The sequence below is a fragment of the Setaria italica genome, chromosome IV (genome assembly GCF_000263155.2).
Source record: "Setaria italica strain Yugu1 chromosome IV, Setaria_italica_v2.0, whole genome shotgun sequence".
Classification (NCBI taxonomy): Eukaryota; Viridiplantae; Streptophyta; class Magnoliopsida; order Poales; family Poaceae; genus Setaria; species Setaria italica.
This window is the reverse complement of record NC_028453.1, coordinates 4,749,219-4,767,340: the sequence shown is the minus strand read 5'-3', so window position 1 is coordinate 4,767,340 and position 18,122 is coordinate 4,749,219. Positions and strand designations below refer to the sequence as shown.

Below are 18,122 nucleotides of genomic sequence, written 5' to 3'. Positions count from 1 at the left end.
ATCCCTTCGTGATTACATGCATTGCCCCCCTTGTTCTACTCGGCTCTTCTATTCAAGAACGTGCGCGCACTGCTGCGCATCTTTCATTAAGAATTTAAGATATATCCATCTCTTCTGCCATATGCATGCGGTTCCAAGATCACGTTGTTAAAAGGAAGAAGCATCAACGCAGCATCAGCTGATCCAAATGTTTTTTTTAGCTAGGGTTCAGTCGTTTTCTGCTTTGAGCAGGCATCTTGATCACAGCATCTGTGTGGGCCTTTGCTTAGCCACGTAGTGGGAACAAGAGCTCAGTAGTACGCGCATACGCACTCGTGGTGAAAGCAAAACCCCAGTCTCAGAACAAGCTAGTGTGAATGTCCAGTTAGGGTTGGTCTTGAACTCGCGTTGACATGGAAGGTTCCTCCATACCACCTGAAAGTGGCATCGATCCTGCAGACATCCAGCTTGACTGGACACGCATTGACTCACGTGCTATATACGCCTCCTACTGTCTCGCTAGCCCATACACTCCTCCTGAGCAAGCTCTCGCCGCCAGCTCGTGCACACCTCCAGGCGAGCTCTCTCCCTCAATCGCGCGCGCTCGACATGGCCAGGCTGGCTCGCTTCCTCTGCCTCAACGGCGACGCCGCGAAGCCTTCGCCGCTGCCACTACCGCCCGCCGACGACGGCGACATCTCTTCCCGGCGCGCCGAGGTGCATGGCGCGGGCGGCGACTGGTCCGCGCTGCTCGACCCGCTCGACGCCGGCCTCCGCGGCGAGCTCCTCAAGTACGGCGACCTCGCCCAGGCCACCTACGACGGGTTCGACTGGCGCCACTGGTCCCCGCACTGCGGCACCTGCCTGCACGGCCTCCGCCGCCTTCTCCCGGAGCTCGGCCTCGCCGGCCACGGGTACGTCGCCACCGCGTTCGTCTACGCCACCTGTGACGAGGGCAGGGCCCCGCGCTGGCTCCGGCGGCAGCTCCACGGCCAGGCGTGGGAAGGGCACGCCAACTGGATCGGGTACGTCGCGGTGGCCGGAGCCGCCGAGGCAGCGCGCGCCGGGTATCGAGACATCGCCGTCGCGTGGCGGGGCACCATCGCGCCGGGCGAGTGGCTCCTGGACATGCGGACCAGGATGGTGCCGTTCGAGGTCGACGCCGGTAAGGACAAGGGCGCCAAGGTTGCCAGGGGGTTCTACAGCATGTACACGTCCAAGAACGCCGGGAGCAAGAACGGCGAGCGCAGCGCGCGGGAGCAGGTCGCCGGCGAGGTCGCGCGGCTGGTGAGCCACTTCCGTGGCCGCGGCGAAGAGCTGCGCGTCACCTTCACGGGGCACAGCCTCGGCGGCGCGCTGGCCCTGCTCGCCGCGCGCGACGCGGCCGCGGCGCACCCGGGCGTACCCGTCGCCGCCGTCACCTTCTCTGCGCCGCGCGTCGGCAACAGGGCGTTCTGCGAGGGCCTCACATCGCGGGGCGTCAGGGTGCTGCGCGTCGCCGTCAGGCACGACGTCGTCCCCTTGGTCCCGAGCGTGCCCCGGGTGGTTGTCGACGCCCCGTTCTCCAAGGCTCTGGCCAAGCTGTGGGCGCTGACGGGGCGGCCGCCGTCGTGGGCGTACGTGCACGCCGGCGACGAGCTCGAGCTCGACGTGAGGAAGTCCCCGTTCCTGAAGCACGCGTACGACGTGCTGGGGTTCCACAACCTGGAGACGTGCCTGCACCTGCTCGACGGCCGCGAGGGCGCCGCCGCCGCGTTCCGGCCCGGCGCGCGCCGGGACCTGGCGCTGGTGAACAAGACCTCCGGCATGCTACGCGACGAGGCGCGCATCCCGGCATGGTGGTACTTGCCGGCGAACAAGGGGCTCGTGCGCGACGCGCTCGGCCGGTGGGTGGTGGCGGAGCGGGAGCACGACGACCTGCCGGTGCCGGACGACCGGTTGCCTCTGTCAGAGCTTGACTGACGGCCTGACACGTGAGTTTCTGCATTGCTCGAACTTGCAACAGATGGCACATGACTCAAATGCGTAGAGTACGTGATATCATAAGATCCTGTTGAATCTTAAACTTGGACAGCTGATCGATCGGTCGCCAAAATACAACACATACAAAGCACGAGAAATTCTGGAACGACAACACAAGCTATACTATGCTACAACGTGAGTCACATGGCTTTAGTAGGGAAAAACCACGCTGGGAGCGCTCTGCGCCCCTGTCGCCGCACCACCACACCATCCGGCAGCAGAGGCGTGATCGTCCCGGTCCTCATGTCGAACACGCCGCAGTCGCGGAGGGGATCCGCCTCCCAGTTCCCAATGTCATAGTCGCACACGAAGTAGATGCAGTCCTCCCGAGCTCCGCACTCGGGAGCAGGGAGGGACATGGACGACTGCGTGGCCACGAAGAGCGCCTGGTGGCCTCCCAGATCATCGACCCTCCTCCACTTGCCCACCACCAAGTCGGCCTCAAAGACTTCGAACGAGAGGGTGCGGCTGTTCTCCACCCTCTCCTCCTTCGGCAGGGTGGCCAAGCATCCGATCAGCCGCCGTACCTGCAGAAGCTTGCCGCTGGATTCAACGAGGTAGCTCCAGTACGCGCAGACATAACGCTCGCCAGCAATGGAGCGGCACGTGGGCCATGGATCGTCGACAGCGCCGGCTACGCGTTTCATGGATGGGACTGATCTTCTTGGCTTGCCTAGGTAGGTCGAACCAGTAGTCTCGAGGTCGAGGACGAAGAGTTTGCCGAATGAGAGAGCGTACAGCTTCCCGTCGAAGAATGCGACGTCAGATATGCGCTCGCGGACGGGGAAACTGAATGCGGTGGCGGCAGTCGTCCCGGGCCGGCAAACAGAAATCTCGCTCCTGAAACCGCCGCCCTTGGTCAGCACAGCAAAAGGGGAAGAATCTGGTGATAGGTCCGGCGTCGACGTCGAAATCGGCATCGGCTTGACGGAGGTCAGGCTTCCCGGTGGGCAGGCTATCTCGGGAAGCCGCACGGCGTCGCCGGAGAAAGGGTTCGCCAGCGAGAACTCGCCGACGGAGCGCCTGAGGAGGAGCCAGTTCCCCATGGAGCCGTAGCAGGAAGCGTCCTCCTCCGGGATGGGCATGCGGTGGACCTCGCCGCCGGGAATGCTGAGGAAGGTGCCGTCGAGGAGGGTCAGCCACGGTAGCGGAGGGGGTAGGGGCTCCTGCCGGGCTGCGCGACGCCATGGCCGGCAGGCTGCTCCAAGCCGGACACGGTCGGCTAGGGGGAGCCGCCCGATCACGAGGCCAAGGAGCTCTGGGTGAAGGTCTGCCCAAGACGGGAAGTGCCTGGCGGCCATCGTGCAAGGTTGAGATGGTGTCCTCGACGAAAAAGTGTTGGGAGGCCAAGGGGGGAGACGACATGGAGATTTATAGCCCCCAGCCTTGTGTCTCGCGGACTCGAGTGTCTCACGGATTCGGATGCTGCAGCGCAGGAGAAGGCTCCTGAATTCGATCGGCAGGACTTGATTGCTCCCGTTGATCTTTAGCATACCGCAGGCTCGGACGTCAGATCCTGCCCTCGTGGCGCGAAAAAGTGGGCCACGGAAGCGCGGAGCGCGCGATAGATTCCCAGTCGGACTCGAACGACGCAATAGATTCAAAGTCCAGCTCGGGTTCGATCCGAAAAATCAATTGTGCCAATGCTAAGATTCCAGTTTCAAAATTTTCAGTTATTTGACTTGTCAGTTAACAGTTTAACACTGTAGAAGATCCTGTTACTGAATCTGAATCCCTTCTTCTGAACTACTGCAACAATTGCATCTCCCAATTTCCTAATTGTCTCATTGTATGACTTGTTCCCTTGCGGATTCAGCTGCTTTTGCGCTGCGATACCCGGATGTTGATTCACCATGGATGAATACAAGAGCATGACTTCTAGCAATAATTTCCTGATAGTTTCAGAAAACTCAGCTGTCTGTTCTGCTCCTGGTAGTTAGGTTCTATGCATTCTCTTGGCAGGAAATTGTAAGCTGCTGAAAGCGTTGTGTGGAAATATGCCTGAACAATTTTGCACAACGGCGTTAGTTGCACTAGTAATCATCTTCAGGTCTTGATACGTCAAGTATTACAACAATTGTTTTCTGAGCTTAACTTTTAGATATGAACTGAAAATAACGGTTAAACCATTTGTGCTAAAGCTCTGCACCAAACTTCATCAGCACAACTTTTCTTGGTATATTTCCATTCAATAAGGGCATGCAGATAGTAAGAGTACATAGATACTCAGAAGATATTTCTTTTCTTGTTGAGATCATCAGATGTAAGTAGATTGTCAGAAGTTCCCTGTAATAACCTGCTCTCTTTCTTTGTACATCTACAACCACGCATTGAAACTGATTTCAGCTAAAGTACATGTTTCGTCAGATCTTCAGCTCAAAAACAAAGTTCATCCCAAGTTTGCTTCCTTACACAGCTCAACGCATTGAAACTAAACCATTCATTACACAGGGTTAGGCCACGACAGGCCAACAGCAGAAGAGTTAAGAATGACTCCAACAGTAAGAATCAATTCACCCAGCAAGCTGCTGCCGCTGCAGCGGTCTTGGCAGTAGAGAGGGCTGCGGCAGACAGCATTCGAAGCTGCATGTCTTACTGCCGCCGTCCACTAGGCGCATCTGGCACGTCTGGCACCGCGGAGATGAGTTGTCTTTAATCAGGATGTCCCCCATGCCGTCAGGATCCCATCCCTGCACCAAGGTACGCGTGGGGTGAGGCTCACACACATTAAGCATCGTTGGAGGGCACAATAACATAGGACGACTGACATACCTTTATGTTTCTCCACACATGAGCTAAATAGTGCGCTGAAGGTATCTGCAGACGGGGCAGGCGACCTGACTCCATGACGATGGAGAGCATATCATGTTCAGCATGATCACTTGCCTCAGAGCTTGAGAACGCCATGCTGCAGGTGAGGCAGACAGCATGTGTAGAACTATCGAACTCCATCGCCAGGAGAGCCTTAGCGACCTGCACCTCAGCAGCCCCACCGCCCGACCTCTCCTCCAACTTGCAAGCATAAACGTAGTATATCAATTAGCAGAAATTTTAACATAACTCGGCGTAATGTGTCAAACAGATCAGCTCACCCAGCAGTTAATCGTGCAGTATAGGCTTAGCATATCGTAAAGCCTTTTCGTATACATTACATCATTGCACTCTATGCATCTGCAACATTCTTCTGGCGTGTGCAGGAGAAAGGGGCGACCGATAGGTGGCCTATAGCACATATCACTCTGCAAGTGTGCGTCACAGATAAGCATGTAAAAAAAATTGAATCCTCTTTTACGGTGCCTTATACTAAGGATAGTATTACCTGAATGCCATGAAAGATGGCTGCCCAGTTCTCTTTTCCTGTTACCCATGCTACCAAGTGACCCTTGTACCTGTCAACTGGGATGATATTGTCCTGATGTGCAAGGTGGCTTCCCTTGGCAACCTCATGACACTTCAGGCAGTATCCGAAGAAACCGTCCCTCCCTTCCTTCTTCATCAGCTCCAGATTCTTCTTCACTTGCGCGACGCAGCGCCTACAAATACTTCCGCTACAGGCTCGCTGGCAGGCCACACAGCCTAGTCTGTATCAAATCAAGGTAGTCATCAGCGACCCAGCAAAATTCATACTCACTGCCTTCATTGTCCGATCACACCTACCGGATAGTTTTCTCCAGTACCCCGGGCTCTTGGTGCAGGAGGAACAGGCTGCGGCAGCCTCCTCGATTAATCTGTTACGATGGAAATAAAATGTAAGTCTTAATATGTAGACAACACTAGTTCTGAATAACTATGAATACACAATGTAATGGAAACAAAATGTTCAGAAACAGGCAATCAGCCTTGATTGTTATCTGCCAAGAAATGACCAAGGACTGAAAACTACCAAGAATAGCTCTGAACTCATTCAATGTAAACCACACCCTTATCTGACAGGTTCAACATATTACAGATAGAAATTCTAAATAAATCAGTGTTCAGTATGTTCTCAAGAAGACACCTAAGTTTTAGATATAGGAATGGGAAGGCGAGAAGTACTAGTTTGGTGCAAAATTCCGCCCTAAAGCAAACCAAAATGCAGGGGAGCAAGAATTCAAGAACCCGGAACCCTACTGATCCCTACGAGCAAGACCGACATGATCTCAAAATTTCATCTAGAGAAGTGGTAATCCTTGCTAAAAATTTGATCCCAAGAGAACGCAATCATCACAAATTGGCAGTTCTTGGAAAATCGACACAGACAAGAAACATCCAGCTAGTGCTCCAAAAAGGCAAAACCCCTGCTCCGCCCAAATCAACTCGAGGAGTGCCAAGGAATGGGGACGGCGAGCTCACCGGAGTTGGAGGAGGAAGGACCGGCGGCGCGGGTCTCGGTGGGATGGCCTCGACCTTCCAATCCATCATCGTGCTCTGGTTGTCAAAGTCGTCGACGGGAGCGCCCGAGAGCCAGAGGCGGTACCTGCCGTTGGCGGGGAGGAAGCGGTAGGAGACGTGGCGTAGGAGGACGTAGCCGGCGTGCCCCGAGCCGACGGGCTTCCACAGGATAGGGTTCACGCCCTGCTCGCCGTAGTCCCCCTGCACGACGCTGTGGCCGCGGTGCCCCGGCGGCGCCGGGTGGGGCGAGGCCGCGAGGTACCGGCCGTAGGCGGCGCTGTGGAGGAGGACGTAGGTGGTGCCGTCGATTGTCATCCGGTGTACCTGCCATGCCGCGTTCATCGACGAGCGGCGGCCCCAGCTCAGGGAGACGCCCACCCCGTCCTCGCCGGCGTGGAGGTACCCGCCGTGCACGCGGCTCCGCAGCCGTACATGAGCCCCCTCGGGAAATTGCTGCATCGCGTCTGGCGCCAGTGCGGCGGCGGCGGCGGCGGCCGCGGGGGCCATCTGGCGGCGAGCGGGAGGCTTCTTCTTGATTGCCTGCCCGCTGCTGCGAGGGGAAGGAGGTGGGAGAGGAGGGGGCAGAGCAAGTTCGTTGGGACGGTTACAATTGGGCGCCGTCGCGCCGAGGCGGGAGCAGGGAATTTCTAGGCGGTGGCCTCGGTTGGAGTCGCAAGCGCAGACAGGTGGGTCTCGCTGATGTGGCTTCGGATCAGCGCTCCAGGCATTGACAAGTGGGGTCCATAGTGGGGTGGATATCAAGCCAGCTATAGATGCCGGGCCTGGCCCGTAACGACGGCTTTGTCGTGCCGTGCCAGCCCATGGGCCTCATCGGCGGCCCAAGCACGGGCCCGCTGTGCCTTTCCCGTGCCGGGCCAGCCCGTCAGGCACGGCTGGCTTCGGGCCAACGCGAGGCACGGCGGGCCTCGCGCTGCCTCCGCCGCTGCCGGCCTCCCCGCGCCGCCGCAGCCACTCCCGGCCCCCCACGGCCCGCGCCGCCGCAGCCGCGCCCGGGCGGACGCCGACGCCGTCGCTCCCGCCTACCCGCGCCGCCGCAGCCACTCCTCGCGCCGCAGGTCCCGGCCTCCCGCGCCGCCACTCCCCGGACTTGCGCTGCCGCCGCCGCTGCCCGCTGCCGTCCTCCCACGCGCGCCGCTCCGCGGCCCCCGAGCTGCCGCCGGCCTCCCGCGCCGTCGCTGCCATCCCCCCGCAGGCCTCCCGCGTCGTCGTCCCCTCGCGCCTCCGGCCTCCGCGCCGCCGCTCCCCAGCCCGGCCCCGCGTCACCGCTCCCCGTTCCCCGCACCGCCGATGGGGAAGATGGAGGGACGGGTGGAGGATGGAGCCTGGAGGTTGGAGTCGGAGATGCGGGAGAGGGAGAGATGCGGTGGCCCGTGGGGAATAGAAGAATGGAAGAGGAAGGGGTGAGGGGTGGAAGACTGGCGCCGGTAGGGATTTATGGCCCGTTTGGACGCACGGTGCTAAAGTTTATCACCTGTCAATGTTTGGATACTAATTAGAAGTATTAAATATAGACGAGTCTAATTCGCGAGATGAATCTATTAAGCCTAATTAGTCCATGACTAGCAGAAATGCCCGTGCGTTGCTACGGGTCATTACTTGCTGTCACGTTATTATTCGTTTGTTCATACCATTTTCGAACTCTGAACAAGAATTTCAATTTGCAAGAACTGCGCTCTCTGTGCCCAGCGTGCGTTGCTATGGCAAAACGACGTTGTGATGTTTTTTATCGTGTTATGTATCAGACCATATTTTTTATCGTGTTGTGGAGCTTTTTTATCACATTGCTTGGGTTCAATTTACGATAGTTTCTAATATTTAAAGCTAGGTAGGAAATGAATTAAACCATATTTTAGCCTGTATTTGACATTCTCTGGTGACTTAAGATTCACCCATGCATACAGTCAATAGATATGAATAGGTTTCAAGTTCCAATTCAAATGCAATTAAATAAGTTCTATGAATTTGTTTTTTATCGTTTTTATCTTTTGCCAAGAAACAGATTTACAAATTCCAATAAAAAATACTCTGAAGTCTGGAAGAAGTTGGATCATGGGCTCAGCAAGACAGTAACATTTCACTCACCACAAGTAAAGGTGAAGAGGGCAGTCTCTGATGAGAAGAAGATGAAGTAAACCATCCGAGAGGTTTGCATCAGCTACCAGGCCATCAGGTGCTCTTTCATTAATCTGGAAATAGGAGCTGAAGCTCTGAAGGAAGCGGCACTTCACTTTCATCCTACGAAGGCCACAACCGAAGACACGGGGTGGTGTTGATCCAGTAGCTGAAGCCTGTCATCTTCTGCTCGAAAAATCGTCCAAAGCTTTTACCATTTTCAATCAGATGTAGTTGTGTTGCGTTCGGTGTTTCCTTTCTTTTTTTTCTGTTGGTATCACTTAGTATCTGGTGATCGCTGGGTAGCTTTTGTGGCACGGGTGGCGGATCCTGTGTGCCAAGTTTGCCTAGTGTCTCTTAGTCATTTGTTCTCTATCTGAACTGTGCGGTCTTCTGGACAAACTCTGTAATTTCGTTGCTTCATGTAGTAATGAAATTCGGGCATGGCCCTCAGTGGAAAAAACATGTCATTCAAATTTCAATCACAGAAAATAAGCTGCCAATGAGCATTAGTGCAACAGCCAGAGGGAGAAACACCGAACATCGGAAGATGGATGGAAGAACTAACCTGAGCAATGGTTTTTCCAGTCCAAGGTACCGTCCAGCGTTTTGTCTGAAATCTTAATATTCTGCCTTGTAAATTTTCCTTTATCTGAAACACAAATTGAGTCATTGACTATAAAATGAAAAATAGCCTTAATGATGATCAACAAATCAGATATTATCAGACACTTATTGCTCAAGAAGCAAAATACATAGTAATAGGAGCAGTGACTTTTTAACAGTATATTAACAATAGGATAATGAAGAATTTGCTGCCGGATGAACTAATGGTTCCATCTAATGGTTGGGAATTTACAACAATGTTGCTTTAAAACAAGAAGTACAATTTAGATTTACTGGTGAGAAAGCATGCAAGATGCCAAACTAAATAGGTTGACGATAAAGTCTAGCATAAGGCAGAAAATTGATCGTATGTTGGGAAATTATATCTGGCAGTATTTCTGTCCTAAACATTAAGATGATCATCCTTTAGTGTTCCATAAAACCAGTGGCGTTGGGTTACCTTTGTTGCAGAGCCAGCTTCAGAGATCCAAACAAATGATCCAACAAAAAACCATAAGCATTTGACTAAGTGAACGCGTGATGGCCATCCATCTTGTAAATCGTATACATTGGAATGTCCATCCAAGGTCTTCTCTTCGAGTGACAGACATTTAAAAAGCTCCTGGTAATTGGAACATAAGATTGATACTGAACCTCTGCGAGGAGTACATTCTCACTGCAACAGAAATATAGCACTTAATAGTCTATCCAAGGAGACATATCCTGTGAATGAAAACATGATGAAACCTGAAAATTTTCCGATCCATAGATTTAAATCACAAGTGGGGCAACACTTCTACTCACCTCCAACAAGTGAAAGCACATGTTGAGCTCGAGACAGCATTTCCACCGCTTGCTGTCCCTGTCTGTCGTTCAGTAGCCCCTGCCTCGGACCAAGAGTCCAAGACGCTGTTAGCCTGTTACCCTCCACCTGATGGCCTCTGCAGCACAGAATGTAGATAGCTTATTGTTCAAACGTTGTGAAAACTGTGCTGATAAAATGCAAGATGTGTGGTTGTTCGCAGTATTTGAGCTAATGAGTAATAACAAAGCTCTTTTGGGAGTTCTTTTTGCTGCAGATTAAGGCGTTAGGAGAAGTCAAATGTGGGTTTTCAGAGTGGCTTACTTGTCTATGTTCTCTTTAGTGAGTAAGTGTGCTCCAGATTGCATGGCTATGTTCATTCTTATGTACTGAATGACAAACCACAGGCAAATAAAGATACAAACATGGAAATTGCCCGTGCTCAAGCATATGGGATGTTCCTCCCCAGGTAAATTTTGTCTTTCTGGAAACACCAAACTGATGATTAAAAGTGAAGAAATAGTATTATGACAAAAAGAGTAGGATAAAAATACATAACACAAAAGCTGACCTGAATTAACTGTTAAGGCAAATTGCATTAAAATGTCACAGTACAAGGTATCACAGGGCATAAACCAGGAAATGTACCCACAGTTTTCTACCAACCATATTGGTCAAATGCTGAAATTCATTTGACTTTGGTAAGTTCCAGTGGAATTTCAATCACTGGAAGCTTTCTACAGGCAATACCTCAACCTCCTTAACAGGCATTCCCTTTCTGCAGTTTCTTATCATGTTTAACCTTCTAATTGCATCTTCCATCCTCCTTTCGAGACTTTCAGAATGCTTAGATGGAATAAGGCCCCTTTCTTGTATATCCTCCAGTAGTTTCTCTCCAACCTGCATTCTCTGTGTCGCATACATAGCTCTAGTGAGTGTGACATAGGTTGTAATATTCGGCAAAAGACCCTTAGATTTCATCTCTTCCAGGGCCCCGCCTCTTCCGCGGCCGAGCTCCCTTCCACGCTGTAGCGCCGGCTCCGTCCTCGCGCGCAGCTCAGCGGAGCGGTGCGGACGAGCTCCGACAGAAACCAGCAGCGATGGAGCCGCACGCGGGCCGGCCAAGCTCCCGGGGACGCCCGCGCTCGCCCCCATGCGCGCCGCCGCTGGGGTCTGCTCCCTTCCATGGTGACGAGTGAACAAGCGGCGCCAAGGCTCAGTCCGCCTGGTCCGCTTGCAGATGCGGCGGCGGCGGTTGCGCTTTTTGCTCCGCCTTGCCTTGTCCCCCGCGGCGGCGGCCACAGCTCTGCCTCGCCCAGCGGTGAAGAAAGGAGAGCGGAGGTCGCGGCGCCCCACTCCGGCATCCGGCATCGACGCCTTCGTCCTCTACAGCCCCCGCATCTTCGTGGGCGCCGGCATCACCGACGACGGACGGGGAGCTCGCCGGCTTACAGCTCCGCGGCGGCGACCTCTTCCTGGACGCCGCGCACGCGCCGGCAATGCCGCCGAGGCTGCGCGCAGGAGCAGCGGCGGGGCGCCCCGCTCCAGCCGCCGCCCGCGCCCGATCCCCTCCTACGCCTCTCTGTTTTGGAGAAAGAGAAGCATTTTTCTCTTTAACCCCCTCCCTTCCCTCCTTTTTCCACTCGAGCCATTCCTCTCTTTACAATATGGACTGCGGGTTGATTCCTTAAAAGTTGAGGAACTTTTTTGCAAAATGACCACGACGGACGAAAATTCCTGGCAGAGACGTTACTCGCTTTAATAATAGGTAAAGATAAAGATTTGACAATGTGGTGCTACAGTAACCATTTGCTAATGATGGATTAATTATGCTTGATAGATTCATCTCGCGAATTAGACTCCATCTGTGCAATTAATTTTGTAATTAGCTCATGTTTAGTCCTTCTAATTAGCATCCGAACATCCGATGTGACACTGCTAAAGTTTAGTCATCTAGGGAGATACTAACGGGCCATTTCGGGCCGGAATGAAAAATCGTGCCGGGCCGTGCCGCCCGTCAGGTCGAGGCGCCGGCCCACGCCCGGCACGAGGCATCGGGCCGAGCTAGCCCGAGCCCGAAAATTTACAGGCTGGGCCGGGCTTGAGACGGGCTAAAACAATGGGCTTCGTGTCGGGCTGTCGGGCTGCGGACTGCATGGACATCTATGAAGCCAGCTCGGCTCGGCTCGCTCCTCCATATTATCTTAAGGAGTTGGCTCCGCTCGGCTCATTAAGGGCTCGTTTGGCCGTGGAATTTTTCCACAGCTGCTTTCATTCCACAAGCTAGGATCGAGTGAATCGTCACTAAATTCGGGTGATCCATCATTTCAGGTCAGGATAGAAAATTGCACAGATGGAGGCTAATTTGCGAGACGAATCTATTAAGCTTAATTAATCCATAATTTGACAATGTGATGCTACAGTAACATGTGCTAATGATGGATTAATTAGGCTTAATAGATTCATCTTGTGAATTAGCCTCCGTATAATTAGTTTTATAATTAGCTCATGCTTAGTCCTCCTAATTAGCCTCCGAACATTCGATATGACAGGAATTTTAGTCCGGACTAAAGAATCAAACGAGACCTCAATCTTGTTCGGTTAAATGGATGTGGCAATTCATGCTCTGGAATGTCATCTCCCTGAAATTAACAACAGAAGATCTCCTGCAGACAGCATTACAAGAATAAGATATTTAAATTATCACAATACTCAGAAACAGAAGATAACCACCATTGCAATGTCACCTGACATGGACAACTTAATGACACTAGAACCAAACAGAAACAAAACCACCAAGTTCACATAGAAGAGAAGCTCTCAAGTCTCAAGCGAGCACACCAATTCCACACTGAAAAAGCAGGCCAAGTGAACCAACAGGCTACTGCATCTCTGCTTGGGCACATATCTATCATTGCATCTTCAGTTATGTACTTCAGCACAAATACTTGCACATAATCTTTAGCCAAATAAAAACCAGCTCTGTGGCTGAATGTCATACATCAAATGCCCAATCTCACATGTCGAATATCTGCCCATTTGGCACCGTGGCAACATAATTTGCAGCAACACATGGCAAGAAGTGAAATCGTCTGTGACTACATAGCTAGTAAAAACAGCAACAAACATGTGAGAACATCATGATCGCTTGAGCAACCTGGAAACCAATGGGTAGACTTGGCCCATCACCCACTTTGATGTCCTTGTACTGCAGGTCTGATTCTGTGGTTACCATAGGCAAAAAGGTTTATCTCTACATTTCGATATCTAGATCATAACATGAAGATTATGTTATTCCTTGTTATAAGAAAGTTAGCAAGTATTCCTAAATATTTTGGAAGCCCAAACTCTGCAAAATGGAAGGAACGGATGCCGCATAATCACTTCACACGCTTCACTATACCTAGTGTACGTATTTGCTAAACAAGATCTATTTTAGAGACATCCAATTTCTAAAACTAGCATATTCTAAATGTTGTTCAGTACTTGTCCTTTTACCAATTCAACAAAAAAAATTCTAAAGCATAATCCAAGAACGACACCAACAGAGGCGGCGGCGGCTTCCCGCCGTCGGCGGCCTCGCAGCAGCACAGCACCATGCTCCTGGACACCCTGTGGACAGCGACACGTTGAGCTGACACGGCGAGGAAAAAGGAAGTTGTACGTGTGGGGGCAAGGGTGGTGACGGACGGACCGAAGGGGAGGAGGAGCATTCAGCCCCAATACAACGATTCAAGACCAGCCCCGGCGACGGCGCGCGCTGGCACGGCACGCGCATCCAGCTACATCGCGCCCCTACCCAGTTCGAAAACCTAGGGCGAGAGGGACAGAAGAGGAGAAGGAGATGGCTTACTGGCGAGCAGAGACTGCAGACGAAGGATAGGACGCAGTCGCCATCAGAGATGAGTCGTGCCGCCACCTCACGCCGCCAGCTCCGCTTCTCACCTCGCGCCAACGCCTCGTCGCGTCCGTGGGCAGGATTGGATCCAGAGGGGAGGCTCCGTTCCAGGCCGTGGAAGGAAGGGAACGTCCACTCCCGGCCTGTTTTATTTCCAAGCCCGGTCGAAACGAACATCCATTCCAGACTGAGCCTGATTTCAAATCGGCCCAATCTGATCCGTTGTTCCAAGAACGGGCCGTTCCGGGAAAAACGAACGGGGCCTAAGATAGCAAGAAAAACTTAGCTCGGCTCAGCTCGGTCTAGCTCGCGAGCTAGCGCGCTTGGCTCGTAAGCTGAACTAGGCAAGCTGTAGGGCCTCCCGCGGGCAGCGTCGACCTCCATAGCTTGCGGCGCAATGGCACTTCGTGGTGGCAAGGGGAACTCTGGCGATGAGAGCAAGGGCGAGGGTAGATCCAGCGCCGCCCCCATGCCAGCTGGGTCAGCAGCGCCACGAATCCCCCATTGCTCCATGGATCTGGCGAGGGTGGAGGCTTGGAGGTGCTTGGCCCTGGAATGGGACGCGCATCTGCTGCAGCCTTGGCGGCGGGCTGGCACGAGGGGTAGGGCGTGGCCGCAAGGGAGGAGCGTGGCGCGTTCGCAGGCAAGGACCTGTGCGCTTGCGAACTTTGTTCCACGGATGATGGATGTGTAGTGATTTTTGCAGAACAGCAGGAACAAAGCAACGGAATCCATATCCAGCTCGATCGGCGACAAGCAACCTATGGATGCCACAAACTGCGTAACCCTTCACCGTCGTCTCGTCACCACGGCAGCGGCAGCGGCGCCTTGCATTGGTTGGCGCGCTCGCACTCGTCGACACACTCGTGGTAGACGTCGATGGGCTCGGTTGTGCGTCCGGGTGAAGTAGCTAGCTCTCATCTCAGACGCGGCATGCCATGAATGCATGACGCCTCGGCGATCCCTAGCTTAACGACAATGAGGCACTTGACGGTGTTTTACGGGTGGTTGCAGAACGGGCAGGTGAAGACGTACCTTCTCCAGCTTGGGCGCCTTCTTCTGTTGTGAACGCCGACAACTTGGAGCTCCTCGACTTGCGCTTCCCCAAGGCCGGAGGACAGGGGAGGAGGAGGCTGAAGCTGCACGCGCACGAGGCGAATAGGAAATGCATTCGTGCTACGGCCTACATCGAGCATAACGAACGAACCCGAGTGCTAAGTCATGTTTTGTTCAAGACGGATCGGGATCGGCGTGCGTTTAGAGGCCGAGTCGAGTGCTGGATGGCGTCCGACTGCTGGGGGCTCCTATCTATCTTCTGTTAGATTTTATTTTAAGAAATGGGTGGATTGCATTGCATTAAACACAGTACACCCATATTACAAACAGAACCTTAAATAAACAAAGAAATGCTGCGGACTGCATGGACATCTATGAAGCCAGCTCGGCTCGGCTCGCTCCTCCATATTATCTTAAGGAGTTGGCTCCGCTCGGCTCATTAAGGGCTTGTTCGGCCGTGGAATTTTTCCATAGCTGCTTTCATTCCACAAGCTAGGATTGAGTGAATCTTTGTATGTCACTAAATTCGGGTGATCCATCATTTCAGATCAGGATAGAAAATTGCACAGATGGAGGCTAATTTGCGAGACGAATCTCTTAAGCTTAATTAATCCATAATTTGACAATGTGATGCTATAGTAACATGTGCTAATGATGGATTAATTAGGCTTAATAGATTCATCTTGTGAATTAGCCTCCGTATAATTAGTTTTATAATTAGCTCATGCTTAGTCCTCCTAATTAGCCTCCGAACATTCGATATGACAGGAATTTTAGTCCGGACTAAAGAATCAAACGAGACCTCAATCTTGTTCGGTTAAATGGATGTGGCAATTCATGCTCTGGAATGTCATCTCCCTGAAATTAACAACAGAAGATCTCCTGCAGACAGCATTACAAGAATAAGATATTGAAATTATCACAATACTCAGAAACAGAAGATAACCACCATTGCAATGTCACCTGACATGGACAACTTAATGACACTAGAACCAAACAGAAACAAAACCACCAAGTTCACATAGAAGAGAAGCTCTCAAGTCTCAAGCGAGCACACCAATTCCACACTGAAAAAGCAGGCCTCGTGAATCGATGAGGCCGGAACAACCATCTCCATTAGAATCGACGAGGTTAGGCCACCATGGACCAATACAGATTCTGAGGAAGCCACTACGGACAGTACATTACAAGAAATCTGTTAATCTACGACGGATTCAGAGAACGTCATTAAACAGTGCACCATCTGTGACGATTGGTGAATTTTCGTCGCACATTTGCAAATGGCCCATGCAAGCTCAAATTTGGGACCAATTTCTGTGACGAACCTTGGTAACCATCGTGGATTGAAAATTAAAATCACTACGGATTTGATATCATACTCAACCACAATTTTAGCAAAACAAATACGTCGCTTACTTTAAAAAAAATACGATGTGTTACTTTTTTTATTGAAAACGTGGGTGTTGTGCTAGGTTAGAGAAAAAGTATGGTGCCTTTGTTTTATATGCGTGTGATGGAAGAAAAAAAATCCTCCCGACCCTCCCCATAGTATGCCTGCTATTGGGAAAAAAATTGGCGATCAGGGAAAAAAAGAGGTGCTCAAAAAACAATGAAAAAATAACAGAGAGTACCGGGCCTTCAAGGACTGATAGGGTACCACTGCGCTGCAGTTTCATTCACGATAGGATTGGTATTAATTTTTTTAATTAGGTTTAGTGTTTTAATTTGGGAAAAAAAAGATTCGTATAGGGGAACCGGAATCGAAGCCAGGTCTTCGGGGTAAGACTAGCACATCTGAAACTTCACCTTGCAACTTCACCTGTAACAATGTATTGTATTATTTTTTTTAATCATTCCATGTTTTAATTGGGAGAAATAAAAAGAGATGCTGGGGCCTGGGGGTATCGGTGCATCGAACCCGGGTCCACGCGCCCTACCGTTGCGCCGTGCATTCACTTATCATGACTAGAACATCCGGAGCGCATCGCGCCCTACTGTTTCAACAATCAAATCCAGCAATAGAATCAAATGATGTAGCTATCATCATTTGACGAACAACAAACATCTCTCAACGGTAGTAAAGTACACAATCCTTCGCTATGATTTCGCTTCATTCTGGCACAAACGAATAACAAATTAAAATAAATTTCATATGTGTTTCCCTTTTGTCCTAACTAAGGTGTTTCTGAAGTTTTCATTCGTGCGAATTGATCCAAAATTCATGTCAGTACTTCTGCAATCTTGGAAGAATGCTTTGGGTCATCTAAAACACCCATATAAGCTGTTGTCAAAAGGAGTTAATTGGTGCACCTCCCGAGAGAGACGACAAATAAATGCTCTCCTGTGGAGAAGTTCAGATACAGAAACAAGTGTAAGCACCACCTTATCATCTAATAGCATGGAATGGAAACTATGTAAAAAAAGCAAGGGCCAGATGGCATACAAGCTTGTAGCTCCATTTTTGGCATCATTAGTCTCAGATTGCAACAAAATCTCTTGAGTCATTTTTGGACACGATAGAGTAACTTGCAGTTTGCTTGTCATCCTTGATAACTCATAATAATGAAATTTGCTATCAGAAAACACACACAGAAGCATCAGTAGGAAGTGTAAGGATCAAAGTTCACGAAACTGACAAAGATCATCTGAATCTTCCTGATCGTAATCCAGAGAAAGCAACTTCTGCTGGTGACAATAATAATTATTCAGAAAAGATGAGGATCATAATTGGAATCTTGCATTGTAAAAAGGTTAGGCAAGGTAGCAATGACCTGCTAGAATTACCTTCAAATTTTCCATAGCAAGTCTCAAGGTCATCATTTACCAAAAGATGATCAAAAAGACCGATCAAATTTAGCCCGAGCATTTCTGAGCCGTTTTTGGATCTGGTGTATAACCAATTGGGCAGAGAATAAATCATCGATGTCATATAGTTATATGGTTAAGAATTAACTAATCTATCACATGAGCCTAGCCAAACACTACATTTCATAAACTACAAATATACCGTGCCCTAAGGCGCTTCTCTAGTTCCTCGAACGATGTTCAGATGTTAATTAGGAGGATTAAACATGAACTAATTATAAAACTAATAGCAGAACCCCTAGGCTAAATCGCGAGATGAATCTATTAAGCCTAATTAATCCATCATTAACGAATGGTTACTGTAGCACCACATTGTCAAATCATGGACTAATTAGGCTTAATAGATTCGTCTCGCGATTCAGCCTAGGGGTTGTGCAATTAGTTTTGTAA

At 51.0% G+C, this 18,122-nt stretch overlaps 3 protein-coding genes across 3 annotated transcripts; 1 reads left to right on the top strand and 2 right to left on the bottom strand.

The window, feature by feature from the left end:
* Positions 1-405: 405 nt before the first annotated feature.
* Positions 406-2,144, top strand: LOC101757284 (phospholipase A1-II 6). Its single transcript, XM_004964717.4, has one exon. The coding sequence runs from the start codon at positions 589-591 to the stop codon at positions 1,939-1,941; it is 1,353 nt and encodes a 450-aa protein (XP_004964774.1). The 5' UTR covers positions 406-588; the 3' UTR covers positions 1,942-2,144.
* LOC101774869 (F-box protein At2g05970-like) lies at positions 2,142-3,302 on the bottom strand. Its single transcript, XM_004966661.2, has one exon. It carries the CDS (start codon positions 3,300-3,302, stop codon positions 2,142-2,144), a length of 1,161 nt encoding a protein of 386 aa, XP_004966718.2.
* Positions 3,303-4,265: 963 nt separating this feature from the next.
* On the bottom strand, positions 4,266-7,333 carry LOC101756885. The gene is made up of 6 exons (XM_004964716.3): positions 6,334-7,333; positions 5,659-5,729; positions 5,321-5,582; positions 5,094-5,240; positions 4,774-5,013; positions 4,266-4,691 (listed from the first exon to the last, which is right to left on the bottom strand). The coding sequence occupies exons 1-6, from the start codon at positions 6,877-6,879 to the stop codon at positions 4,515-4,517; spliced, it is 1,443 nt and encodes a 480-aa protein (XP_004964773.1). The 5' UTR covers positions 6,880-7,333; the 3' UTR covers positions 4,266-4,514.
* Between the last annotated feature and the right edge of the window lie 10,789 nt (positions 7,334-18,122).

Bases quoted from the DNA above. Each gene is read 5' to 3' on its own strand.
- LOC101757284 (XM_004964717.4), top strand. From the start codon at position 589: ATGGCCAGGCTGGCTCGCTTCCTCTGCCTCAACGGCGACGCCGCGAAG.
- LOC101756885 (XM_004964716.3), bottom strand. From the start codon at position 6,879: ATGGCCCCCGCGGCCGCCGCCGCCGCCGCCGCACTGGCGCCAGACGCG. The intron at 5,730-6,333 runs GTGAGCTCGCCG...CCATCGTAACAG, and splicing joins TCCTTCCTCCTCCAACTCCG to ATTAATCGAGGAGGCTGCCG. The intron at 5,241-5,320 runs GTAATACTATCC...GCACACTTGCAG, and splicing joins CCATCTTTCATGGCATTCAG to AGTGATATGTGCTATAGGCC.
- LOC101774869 (XM_004966661.2), bottom strand. From the start codon at position 3,302: ATGGCCGCCAGGCACTTCCCGTCTTGGGCAGACCTTCACCCAGAGCTC.